Consider the following 13159-nt stretch of genomic DNA (forward strand, 5'->3'; position numbering starts at 1 on the left):
GATATTTCTTAAACTACATGTGATAGACATATACTACATGTCTACACCAAAAATGAATGTATTCAAGATATGTTAATTATTGAAGTTCAGGCTCTCCCGACTTACATTAACTATTGTGCATGGTATGTTGGCAAGGATAGCATGACAGAGCACAGGTGTAGCAAATAGTAATTAAATCAATCATCAGGTGTACGATTTAATTTGAACTTAATTTAATTGAAATTTTTTTTATGTTCTCAAGAATTTCAGAGTAATACCTCTTTGATACCATCTTTGTGAGCTTACAGCCAAGCAGCTGTTAGCTTTAGCTTAGCTAAATTATGCTTATATGTAAAGACTGGAAATGTAGTTACAACTGTCCACAGCTTGCCATAACAGAGCTTATTATATATTTTTTGCCTTCAACAGATTTAGACTTGCTGATTTCCTGTGATACTGTATGATGAGCTAAACTAGTGGCAGCTGCAAACTGCTGCTTCACAAAGACATGCATGTTTTACTCAAATGAAATGTAGAAAGAAAATTACAAAAGACAATTATTTTAAGTCCAGAGACTGTCAACATTTTGGTACCTATTACAAAGCTGAGTGCTATGGATTTATACCACATTGTGTTTTTTTTTTTTTTTTTCAAAAAGCATGTTAGCTGAGTGTCTTTTATAGTTGAAAGTACATTTTCCAGCAATCCCCTCCCTGAAATGGTGAATGAAATTCTTTAAGGGTTTCATAAATATCCATTTTTTTATGTTTTGTGAAGGTATCAGGTTTTTTATTGGCAAAATATTAAAACTAAAAACAAAATGTGGTCAAATCAAGCTAACAACCAAAAACAAGCCTCAGTTGTGTTTGCTCAGTTGCTAGTAGCATTGATCCAGGCTTCTAGGTTAGAGTAAACTTTGTGCTGAGGTAACCTGTCGTACTGTGAGCAGACTTTACACAGTCTCTCCCTCCAGTCTGTGTACAGCTTCACTCTCCACTCCTTTTTCCACTTAAAATATTTACTATAGCGCTCCTTATCTCCTGCTAACTGTTGCAGATACTTTCCTAAGTCTTTTACAGATGCAAACTCATCAACATGGATGAAAGAATTAGGTGGAGCCACAGCTTTGTAATCTTCTAATGGCGGCCCCATGACTAGAGGCACTGCCCCGCCCATATAAGCATTCCTCCAAAGTTTCTCTGTGATGTAATCTTTACCAGCTGAGTTCTCAAACGACAAATAGAAGTAGCAGCGAGAGATTGTAGTTAAGAGGGCTCTGAAGGGAATGGGTTTCTTTGTCCAACGGCCATAAACCTTTACAGGAACAATTTCACTTAGCTCCCTATACACCTTGCTTCTCTTGTGCTGGATCTTATAGTTGCTGACAACCCAACAAACCAAAAAGGTCTTATTCTGTGGGACATCTTCGACACCATCATCCTCTTTTGGTAGCAGCTCGCCATATGGAATAGTGACATCAGCATCCCTCCTGTAGGATATGGTCATGTTGAAGAGATTATCCAACTGATGCAAGTTGCCACTGTAAAGTGGGGCCTCCAGGGACATCCAGGCCCACCTCTGTCCCTGCGGACGTGAGAGGTCTAAAGGCAGCTTTTTAATGCCCTGTACCAGCTCCCGGTTGTGGAACACCACCACATCTGCCGAGGGCAACAGGGAGCATTGATCCACCAATCTGCAGTGAGGGATGTGATAGAGATCCCAGCACACATCCCCCCTGAGGCGGAATGGCCTGTCAAACGGCCAGTATGAAAGCAGGATGGTTATATTTCTACTACTGGTCTTTATACCCAAGGAGGGATTTATGTCCATCAGGACCTGGAATCTTCCCGGCCATCCACTAAGAAGAGATATCCGTAACAAAATGAGAAAGGAGAGAACGAAGAGGCTCTTCTTCATTGAGCTGAGCTTGAGATTTTTAGTGTCAACACGGCCCTGTCACAAAAACAAAGAAGAAGGATCATTATTGTGCAGTAAAGTTTTTGCAGTCCTTATTTTTGGTCTGAAGCAGGTTTGAAAGGTGCTTTTGCATTTCTATTCAATTTTCTGTAAATCACATGCACTCACAGTCATAAACAGATAATATCCATCTATTCCCATCTGATGTAATTAGCATGCACTGTGAGTTAATCAATCAATCAATATTGGTTTAAATAATGTGAAATCACAAAAAATAAATAAAAATCTAATACCACTAAAATTGATTTGTAGGGAGATGTAAGGGTTAAATAGCTGACCATAGATGTAACTTCCCTTCTGAGTCATGCTTGGTGTCATATTTGCGAGTCATTCCCCATCTCGCACCCCTATTTCCTGTTATCTTGCTGCAGGAAGCTGTCTTATGAATTAAAGTTTTATTTTCAAATGTCTAAGCTTAGCAGCAAAAGTGAAAAAGATTTACCTAGTCTTATCTTGTAAACACTAAAGAGGTTATTATTTAAGAAACATTGAACTATCAACAGATCAGTGAACCTCTCTCACTTTATTTACTAAGTAAGTACACATTCAAATTCAATAAACCACAATAGGTCTCTTAAGATGAATAAACGTTTTTTTATCCTGAACTATGTGTATCCAACCAATTTGGAATTTAGGATTTTTTGGATGAAACAGTTGACAATGAGAGTAATCTCTGGACAAAACAAGCTTTTGGTGATCATCAACAGTACCCTTTTTTTTAACAGCAGCCTTTTTTAAAGTAATGCAAACACATTTTAATTCTGCTTACAGAAATGAAACGGCTTACAGTCATGATCTTGCATTGCCATTTATCAACCACAGAAACAGAAAGACACCATCTCAAAGAGGTGTTTCTTGAGTGTGGTAAAAACAGAAGTTAGCGTTTGACACTTTGTGATGTGAAATGAAGGTCAAGAGGCACTTTGATCTAAATCCCAAAGAGAAAAGAACTTTCTTCAAACAAGTCTGAAAGTCTCCTTCAACAATCATTAGAATAAGTCCCCCCATTTAGATAAAAGGATTGTAACTCACCATCAGGACCCTGACTCAGCCTGTATCTCCCAGTATGAAGAGAACTCACCATCACCCACCACAGACCATGACTTTTTTTTTTCTGCTCATGGTAAACTTGCATATGCTTCCTTATTTTTCTCTAAGGACAGAAAACATACATTAAGAGCTACCCTTTTTCATCACTTCACAATAAATCCATGAAAACTCACTCAGTTACCAATTTTCTGTTATGCCCAATAAGAGGACAGTTGTATCTTTTAAACAGATATCAAACATAAGTTTTGTGAAAACAGTACCAAAAAAATCCCTTATAGTGACTTTCCATCCTTTTTAAACACTACCAAGATATATACTCTACCTGATCTGTTCTTGGTGTATGCTGTATAGTTGTAGGATAATCATTTATTGCAACTGATGTTTTATTGCACTGCACTAATTACTGCCGATAGCAAAGCTATTTCTGCCCAGCTTGCAAGCTATTGTTTCTGCATTTATCAGTCACCTGGAACATGGAATTAAAATGTATAGAATTGATTTAATTCTCTTTCTCCACAAATAGTCTTTGTCTCTCTTTTCGTTAATTATTATAATATAAAGGCTTAAACTTGGGTTTCTGTGACACTTCAGTGTACAGTTGTATGTTTGTGGTGCCGTTGTAGAATATTATTGCCAGATTGTTTTCAGCAGAGGTGTGAGATTTTGACAAAAACCCTCAAAATATCATAGCTATTTTTTTTTAAAGATTAGCTATTTTTGAGCCTCCAGAAACGTTAACCTTTAACAGGATGAGGTGAAAGGTTCCTGTTTTGTGGTATTTCTCACCTTGCTTGCAGTTGCAGAGTGTAAAAGAGTTGAATTCTTAAGAAAACCAACTTTTTTTCTTTTAACCAGAATGTGTTTGTTCATTCACAGCCCTCTGACATACAGCTCATCATTTTTCATGTTTTTATTAGAATAGAGAGACTATAAAACATGATTGAAAACGACATGTTGGAAGTCAGAAACACAAACCTGATTTTGAGACGCTCTCCTCAGTCACCACAAATACCATTTTTGGTCGCTGCTGGTGTTGAAACTGATGGTGAACACGGTGAACTTGAAAACCAGAATCGGAACCCCTTTTCTGACGCTGAGGTGTCTCTCTGAGAAATCGATGATTGTTGATGTAATCTGGTTTAAGCAGCATCGTGTTACACACTCAAAGCATCTTGTCCTTCCAGCAACAATTTCTGCGTTCTAGAAAATGGGATACAATTAGCTTTTTTGTGTGCTTCTTTTTCTTCTTTAGTGACACTCTGCAAAATCATCTGAGAACAAACAGGAGGTGTTTGCATGAAGTGTGCACTGATGGGGAAAGAGGAAGTGTTGAACATCTAAATTTAAGCCAAAGGTTACACAAGGGTGATGACAAACTCACTTAGACATCACAAAATGAAAATGTGTTGGCTAGGAAAACAATCTGTTTATTTCTGTAATGATACTCTGATTTAGAGATTGATTACAGTTTATAATAGTAAAGTGAGGACATGTTAATGTGTACTAAAATATAAGCAGAGACACATTGTAAACACATTTCACTCTTGTAATCTTCTATTGATGTAACCCTTATTCATGCAATTATTGTAAAATACTATTGCTGGAGTATATAATGTCGTAGTGTTGGTAGTTTTATTATTTTGTATTACTAGCTGTTTTTTAATCACCCCCCCCCCTTTTTTTTGTATATCTTAGAACTTATATACTACATTTAATTTTCTGTTTTTGTGAGTTACCATAACAAGTGAGAATCCTCTTTCGGGATTTCAGTGGAGTTTATCATTATAGAATTCTTTAGCTTCAGTATTTCCTATTCAGATAGCCAGTACATGTCTCTTGTTAAACTGTGAAGTAAAGGTCACTTAGAAAACCGGGTTGATTAATGTTGCAGAGTTGGAATATTTTCTAAATCTAGATGGTCAGGGAAGTTTATGTGGATGAGTGTTTTAAGCACCTATTTCTTTTCAATCATTTTACCACATGGCAACCTAAATTAAACAGAATGCTTTCATTCTTAAGTGTGTAAAATTGACTTGATATGTTGTATTTGGTTGTAAATGGTTTCCCCATTGTCAATGATATACTGTTACTTAAAAAAACATTGATTATTTTTGTCTTCTAAATATATCTTTGGATTTCTTGAAAACTAATGGTTTCCGTTAAAGATCATTGATACCATAATGCCTAATGAACAATTGTAGTGTGTCCACAATACAGTATAGTCACATATTCAGGATGTAGGTGGTATTATGCTTGCTTAAAAATGGTTATTGAAGTCATTATAATTTTTGAAATGTTACAAGTAAGCTGTTGTATTCACAGGTTTTTCAGTGTAGGAAGCACATTTGCTCATCAAGAGGAGAGTTGGTACTCATGGTGCACTCATTATCAACTGGCTGGGGTTAATTAAAAGTCACACAAACAGCAGGAAGGGTGGGTAGATCATGCACTGTGAGGTTTGGCTTCGATCCGAGCTGTCATGAAATGGGCCAGTTCAATGTGAGAAATCATTGATGATGCACCTTAAAACAACAATGTCAAACAATATTGAATAAAAAGGGATAGCATCAGTTCCATTAATATGAGTCTGTTATCTTAAATAATGGTCTCGTGAGCAAGGTATGTTGGAGGAAACAGTTCTGGGGATTTTTGAAGAGGAACTATCTGGTAGTGAGTTTCCTGAAACTACGCAACATGAGGACATTTTATTCTGCATGCACACCACTATGTTGCTTGGAGAGTAACTATTCTGAAGTAGGATCAAAAAAGACGTTGTAAATGCCTGGTGACTAATGCCTTGATGACCTTAAAGGGTGATCTACAAACAGAATCTTTTTTAACCCTACAGTTTCAGGATCTTAAACTCACAGTTGCATATCTTCAAGGAACATTTTGACTTAACAACCCACATGAATGTACATTTTAAATATGTACTTACACTCCAGCACCTACACACTCCTATTGCATTTAAAAACATGTGAATAAATGTTTCTACACAGCTGCTCAACAGTGGTGTCTTGTAACTCTTGTAACACTATTATTTAGTGTTTGATATGTACACAATCTACCTACATCAGAGATGAGCGTCTCGAGCACTTAATTTGCTCTTTGTCTAATGCTATAATTAACAGTCAACAGTTGTTTAGGTTGTCCTTATTTGTCTGTTTAAAACCAGACAGGACATGAAATCTTGCAACACAAGTCAAAAAACAAAGAGAATCTCATATGCTATCACTAGGGGCGAACATACACTTTGTGTGCAAAGAACTTCTTAAAAAGAAAAAGAAAAAAACAGAAACTTATCAGCCTTGATGCAGATTGCTTGCCTATTTGACATGAGCTGGGAAAAAGGGGCTTCTCCCTCGACCCAGTTGCTCTCTCTTGGGTCAGAAGTGACTGACCAGAACAGTGTTGACATGTCTGTAATTAGCTACCCTCTTTTGAAGAGACAAACCTTGCAAATAGATAAAGACTTCTTTATTTTCATATGCATCTTGTAGTTGTCTTTATCATTAGGATACAACTACAGTATAAGCAAGAAACCAAACTGAGAATCAGCACCTGTGTGTGTGCTTAACAAGATCAACACAATTTTTTTTTACAAAAGCTATTTATTGGTAATCTTATAGAAGAGCATATGCCTCCCTCTAGTGGTTTAAAGGCAGAAATGCATTATTAATGATTTTTAAGAAAGATAATCTTTGCCTTCCCCCATTAATAAAATACTATCTATCTATCTATCTATCTATCTATCTATCTATCTATCTATCTATCTATCTATCTATCTATCTATCTATCTATCTATCTATATATATATATATATATATATATATATATATATATATATATATATATATATATATATAGATATAGATATAGATATATTTAAGTTAAATCACACAGGCCGAATTGTGTACAAGCATGCATGAAAAGGAAAGAGTAAGAAATGACAATTAGTATTATCATTTCAATATCTCAATGTCTTGGCGTCTGGGAGCCTGATTGCATATCTTGGTGTGCAGTGCAGTAGTGCTAGGCAATTAAGCAGTGGAAAATATGTGTTTATTTCATGTTTTTGTATTTAAGATAGAACAAAAGCATGACTTAATTTGCTAATCATATTTGATGTGGGAGTGTTTTATTTTGAATTTATGCAGTATCTTATTTTTAATGCCATATTCCTCCTATGAATTTCAAAAGTGGTTTTGAATGATTGTAACAACATTTTTTTTTCACATCATAATGTGTACTATGTTTGTTCATGAAGAAATAACTGACTTGTAGCTGACTTTATTGCCGCCCTTAACGTTTATGATTTTGAGAACAAACACTAATCACAGATACTTTTAAGCTGTGAATAAAACAAGATTTATTTATGTGCTACAACTTTTTACTGCATTTATCCCCTCTGAAAAAAAAAGAACTGTATAACTTATAAGGGAACAAGAAGTCTGAAGTGGAAATCAATATGATAAAACACCACAAGAGGGCAATATACTGTAGCACAGAAAAAGGATTCATTGTTGAACTGCATTATATTGAATATCTTTACACACTTGAGCCCCAATTGAAAGCTTCAGGGACAGATTTTTTGTTTTATTCATGTTCTTATGTAAGTATAAAAATAAACTAGTGTTATATGTCCATAAGAGTGTAAAAAAGAGCTACACTCATGTAAGGACAAAAAACCCACTCAAGTTGTATCTAAATCAAACACACCAGAAAAAAAGTAGTGATTCAATTTAAAATAAAAACACTGCAAGGTATCAAGGTCTCCCTAATATAGTTTTTACATATACATGTTCACATAGACCTTTAGTATCAAGAATAAAAAAAATAATAAAAATGTTTGCACGTTTGTTCCTTAAACCATGTACAACATGTAAACCATGTAAAGCAACATACAACGTTATGCGTGTGTCGTATTATGAGTGCTTTTGATGCTGAAAGAAATTCAGTGAAAAGTAAGCTTCCTTAAATAATGATTTTCCTATGATAGAGTGTGAATTATGGCAGATTCATATATTCAGGTAGAGAATTTGTATAATGTTTCTGGTGTTGTAAATAATTACTAACAATAATAAAATCAATGTGATGGGTTTTTTAGGTAGCAACAACCAAAGAAGGATGTTGTGTTTGGTTGTTTGACTGTGACGGATGCTTACGTTCTTAGGGACCCATAGTATGTACTCAATTACCTTAATTATTCCTGAACAATCTATGCTTTGATTATGTGGATTCCACAGAACAGAGTCACTGATGGCAGACAATCACACCCTCATTAAATCCTCTTGAAAGCGTCCTCACTTTTGACACCCTATCATAGTTTGCTTAAGCCATTTCTCCACTGATCTGCTTCTATGCTTTCTGGAATCATTACCTCACCTTCTGGCTTCCAACTTCCTTGTTTTAGTTTGTCACCCTCTTCTTTCTTAACACAGAAACCCCACAGTGACACCTTAGCAAATACCTGCCAAATGAGAGCATCAATGTTGACGACACCTGAAGGTTGGCTGTGGGATGAACACAAAACAAACACTTCCAGCCTATAGGACTGCAGAAGCAGGAGACACAAAAATGTAGGCACAGACATCAAAGGAAATACACAATGTGGCTAGCAGTGTGTGGACACATATCTCTTTGCATTCTATAGTTCTGTAGCTGTCTTCAAATCCTCCAATCCAATAATCGTATATATCACACAACGTAAACGCAGTGTCAAAAGGTTTTGTAAGTAACAGTTTTTAGCTTGGAAGAAACATGGAAGAGTGGCATGAACGTAGCCCCGATGTCAACCCTATCCAGCATCTTCTTAATTATTGGAACTTAGACTGAAAAAAAGGCTGTATTGCATCAGTTATCTTATTAATTCTGTAAACTAATAAGAAAAATGATGCACTCATGAAATACTCTTGAAAGCATCCACACTTTGATACCCTATTACAGTTTGTTTAATCCATTTCTCCACTGATGTGCTTCTATTCCTTCTGGAATCATACTGGAGTCATGCTGCCAATACATCTCACATGTCTTCCAACACTATGTTCGGCCTAAATGGTCGACGTATTGGCAGCAGAGTTCCAAAACTCTTGTGGAAAACCTGTAACAAGCTGTGACATCAATTTTAAGCAGTGAAATAATGCTATCATTTCAGAAATGCATATACGAAAACAATGATCTTACATATTTGTAAAGCTATGCCAGAGGAAAAGCAGTTAGTGCGCACACCTTATGTACCAAGGCTATATAGTATCTCCAAGTGGGGTTCAAATCTGACCAGTGTCTCTTTTCATGCACATCATTCCCCACTCTGTCCCTGATTTCCGACTCTATTCACTGTCCTGGCTCTCCAATAAAGGCACAAGCAGCCCCAAAATAAATCTTCTTTTCAGCTGTGTTAAAATCATTCGGATGATACTGTGTCAGATATTCAAGCAGTTGAAGTTCTTAATGTCCACACACAAAATAAACTCTGACCTCTCTGGCAGGCCTCCAGAACTGGCTAATTTTGGTTACTAAAAAGAGGTCGTACAGTGACAGACAGACTGAGAGTAACACATTTCCGCCAGAGAATATACTGGAAGGCTGAGAAACCAAAAGGAGAGATCTCGATTTACTGGTCTAACTGGTACGTTCAGAGGAGGTGCAGTCTGCCTCTCTGACAGGTGTGGTGAGAGAGATGAACAAAAAAACAGAGACAAGACACAGAGAAAAGAAAAGAAATAGGGAGGAAAGAAAGAGGCGAGGCACATGGACTGAGAATAATATAGCAGGAGGGAAGATAAACCAGCATTCTTGCATCCACCGTGACCATCAGTGTGAGTGTAGGCTTCAGTGACATCTCAGTTTCAGTTTAATCCGAACAGTACATCAAGATATCTTACTTATCTGGACACTAAGAGGACATTTTGTGAATCCAATAGCGATAGGTGGACGCTGACCATGGCAGAGATCCCTCAGATTGAACTCTTTGTTAAGGTAAGAGTTGTTAACATCAGTGTGTATACAGAACTACACATGTGGATACAACAGGTTATTAATGCAGCAATAATCCATCATTATTTTATATCCCTCCCGACAAATCTTTATTAGAATTATTTCTTCTGTATAACATGCATAACACTAAGTAGGCTTGCTGTAATTGTAATTAATACATATGTTAAGCATTAGTTTTCTTTTGTACCTTTAGCTGCCTGCTTTTCTGGTAGCGTTAAATCTCAGAAACAAGCTTTGATTTATGCAAATACTTTTAAGAGTTTAGGTGTCTTATAGAAATACTAAATATATATTTTATAAATAAAGCTTTAAAATACATTGAAGTCCACAACATGAAACAACATGTAACTCATGAAGTTCAGTTAATATCAATGAGTATAAGTGAGGTACCATTTCAGTGTGGCAGCTAAAGCCTTATAAACTGAAACAGCCTTTCTGTTTGGAAACATAAGTCAATGTCTCAAATGCAAATGAAATGCAATAAAATCAGCATATGGAAGAAAATATGTTTTATCCAAAACACTATTTAAATACTGGCGTGTTCAAACTGGGTGTAAAGCACTCTCAACCCTCCATTTGAAATTCCTCAGCAGATGACTGTTGGAGCAGAGCAGGCTCGACCTGCTCAGGTATTCCTGTTTGGGTCAGACACCTTCTGCCGTGGTGCTACAAGTTACACATGTCAAACCTCAATGTTTGTGGACGATGTCTTTTTTTCTGTTGTTAATTAAGTAACATCTGTTTGTCTGTTAGGCCAGTTTTGATGCTGAGGGTGTGGGAAACTGTCCCTTCAGTCAGAGGATCTTCATGATTCTTTGGTTAAAAGGGATCAGCTTTAAAATCACCACTGTAGACATGACAAGGTGAGAGAACATGTTTTCCCTCTTTTGAGTCATTGTGCTTGTTCGTAAAAATGACACATCAACACAAACATCCCAATATGATGTATTGGGCCAGAACTACTAATGGTATTGATGTCTATAGGCGGATTTCTGAGGCAAAAAGTCGCAAGAGGTTGAGAGGGGGAAAAAAAGATGCTAAGTTGTTCAGCATTAATTGAACTAAATTATTTAATTGAGTCATAATCAGGGAAGGTTTTGAGAGGCGCAACAGGATATACCAGCACATATTGGATGCAAGAAGCACACAGCTAATTAAAGATATTGGCAGAGAATCACTACAAACAAATCAAAGACATTTGGGGAAAACTTGAAGTTTAAACTAAAATAATTTAACTTCCTGAATAGCTTATATACAAAATCGCTTCTATAGAACATAAAAAGATTGAATCGTAAAATGGATTACTATCAAGAACAATCATTTCAATTGGAAAAGGGGTATGAAAGTAAGAATACATTTTGAGAGACTCAATCTCTGAATCTTGAATCAAAAAAAAAAAAAAAAAACCTTTATTAATTGCTTGTGTCCTTTAATTCCCAATTTGAAACAGTGGACTGAAGTTGACGTTGGGAAAGTAACGAGTTAGAAATATTTCGGTGGAGGAAATGCCAGTGATGCTTTTAAAGGCAAGGGAAATGTTGTGTATGCGGCAGGTGAAAAGGTATAAGGAAGAATTGCAGAGAAGTAATCTGTAAACACGACCTCTGGCGTGTAAAACAGGAAAAATAAACTCTAAAGTTTATCAGAGCAATCTGCTCTGAAATCAAATTTGGAAATATGTATTTAGTAGAAGAAAATAAACATATCTTGTCTATCTATCCAATATCTCATCATTATGTGCTGCATTTGAGAGCTAAAGCTTGTTTTTTTTCCGGTTCTGTTGCAGGGCCCCTCCTGTACTGAAGGCTTTGGCTCCAGGCTCTCAGCCGCCCTTCCTGCTCTACAACGATGAGGTCAAAACTGACACAAACAAGATTGAGGAATTCCTGGAGAAGACCTTAGCCCCACCACAGTATGAAGACTCATTCATGTTTTGTTACAGAAACATCTCATACATTAATGCATCTATATGTCTGTTTTTTAATTTTATCCATTATTTGTTTATTCCACCAATGGCAGGTATCCAAAGTTGTGCTGTCAGTACAAAGAGTCCTCTGGGGCCGGAGAGGACATCTTTCGAAAATTCTCAGGATACATAAAAAATCCCAATCCTGCTTTAAATGATCGTAAGGCGTCAAGTGGATATTTCAAAAATGACTTTACAGTGATTTAAACCTGGAAATAAAAGTACATAATACAGCTTGTCACATCTATTTGTCTTTTAGTGCTCGAGAAGAAATTTCTTTCAACACTTGTAAAGCTGAATCTTTACCTGGAGACGCCTCTCCCTCATGAGCTGGACCACAACCCCAATGCAACTACGTCCTCACGACGCTTCTTGGACAGTGACAGCCTCACCTTGGCAGACTGCAACCTGCTTCCCAAACTCAACATTGTCAAGGTAAGCAGAGATCAGCACTGTACTCAATATATAAAAAACAGGTTTTTAATTGAGCCTAATTGATAACTCTCTTCTTTCAGGTTGTGTGTAAGCAATACCGTGATTTTGACATCCCAAAAGAGCTGAAAGGTCTCACAAAGTATCTGGAAAACGCCTACAAACAAGATGAGTTCCGTTACACCTGCCCACCAGACCAAGAGATCATTCAGGCTTACCACTCTGTGGCTGTGTACCTGAATAAACACCCTTCGAGGAAAAGATGATACAGCACACGTGAGAATAAAGAAATGTCATGTCAGAAATGTGGGGATCTAAAGAGAAAAGGTGACAAGACGCCTAAAAACTGAACAGGATTTACAGGTCTGTATGTTTGTGTATGTTTTATTAGTATTGACAAGTTCGGTCCTGAAAAGAATGTCTGCAACAATAGATCTACTAATTAGCTTTCTGCAAAAATGGGTTTTAGTGTTTGCCAAATGCTGCTTGAAAGTTGATTTTATAAATGTATTTGTATACAGTGTAAATACTTTATTGTATGTTCTGGTTGAAATTACTTTGATTTATCATAAAGCCCCTGTAAGAAAAAAACAGCACTGTAAATCCAAGATAACATTTAGGCTATGTTTTATTGATCACACGTATGTATCACATGAATTGTATGTAAGCCTTTGAATAATATTGTTGTATTCAAAATAAAAACAAATGTATCTTTAAAACAAATGTTATCATGTTTGTTAATCAAATTACTGGACAAAA

General features: G+C 36.3%; 2 protein-coding genes across 2 annotated transcripts; one reads left to right on the forward strand and one right to left on the reverse strand.

The window, feature by feature from the left end:
• Window positions 1-205: 205 nt before the first annotated feature.
• fut7 (fucosyltransferase 7 (alpha (1,3) fucosyltransferase)) lies at window positions 206-4294 on the reverse strand. The gene is made up of 3 exons (XM_079364864.1): window positions 3982-4294; window positions 2989-3109; window positions 206-1932 (listed from the first exon to the last, which is right to left on the reverse strand). The coding sequence occupies exons 2-3, from the start codon at window positions 2989-2991 to the stop codon at window positions 850-852; spliced, it is 1086 nt and encodes a 361-aa protein (XP_079220990.1). The 5' UTR covers window positions 2992-3109; window positions 3982-4294; the 3' UTR covers window positions 206-849.
• A 5590-nt stretch (window positions 4295-9884) lies between these two features.
• On the forward strand, window positions 9885-13026 carry clic3 (chloride intracellular channel 3). The gene is made up of 6 exons (XM_079364998.1): window positions 9885-9984; window positions 10756-10865; window positions 11789-11914; window positions 12022-12128; window positions 12228-12403; window positions 12484-13026. The coding sequence occupies exons 1-6, from the start codon at window positions 9949-9951 to the stop codon at window positions 12664-12666; spliced, it is 738 nt and encodes a 245-aa protein (XP_079221124.1). The 5' UTR covers window positions 9885-9948; the 3' UTR covers window positions 12667-13026.
• Window positions 13027-13159: the final 133 nt, after the last annotated feature.

This window comes from Symphodus melops, assembly GCF_947650265.1.
Source record: "Symphodus melops genome assembly, chromosome: 16".
NCBI classification, from domain to species: Eukaryota; Metazoa; Chordata; class Actinopteri; order Labriformes; family Labridae; genus Symphodus; species Symphodus melops.

Excerpts from the sequence above, each read along its gene's own strand:
- clic3 (XM_079364998.1), top strand. The coding sequence starts at position 9,949 with ATGGCAGAGATCCCTCAGATTGAACTCTTTGTTAAG. Across the intron at positions 10,866-11,788 it reads ACCACTGTAGACATGACAAG|GGCCCCTCCTGTACTGAAGG; the intron begins GTGAGAGAACAT and ends GTTCTGTTGCAG. Across the intron at positions 11,915-12,021 it reads AAGACCTTAGCCCCACCACA|GTATCCAAAGTTGTGCTGTC; the intron begins GTATGAAGACTC and ends CACCAATGGCAG.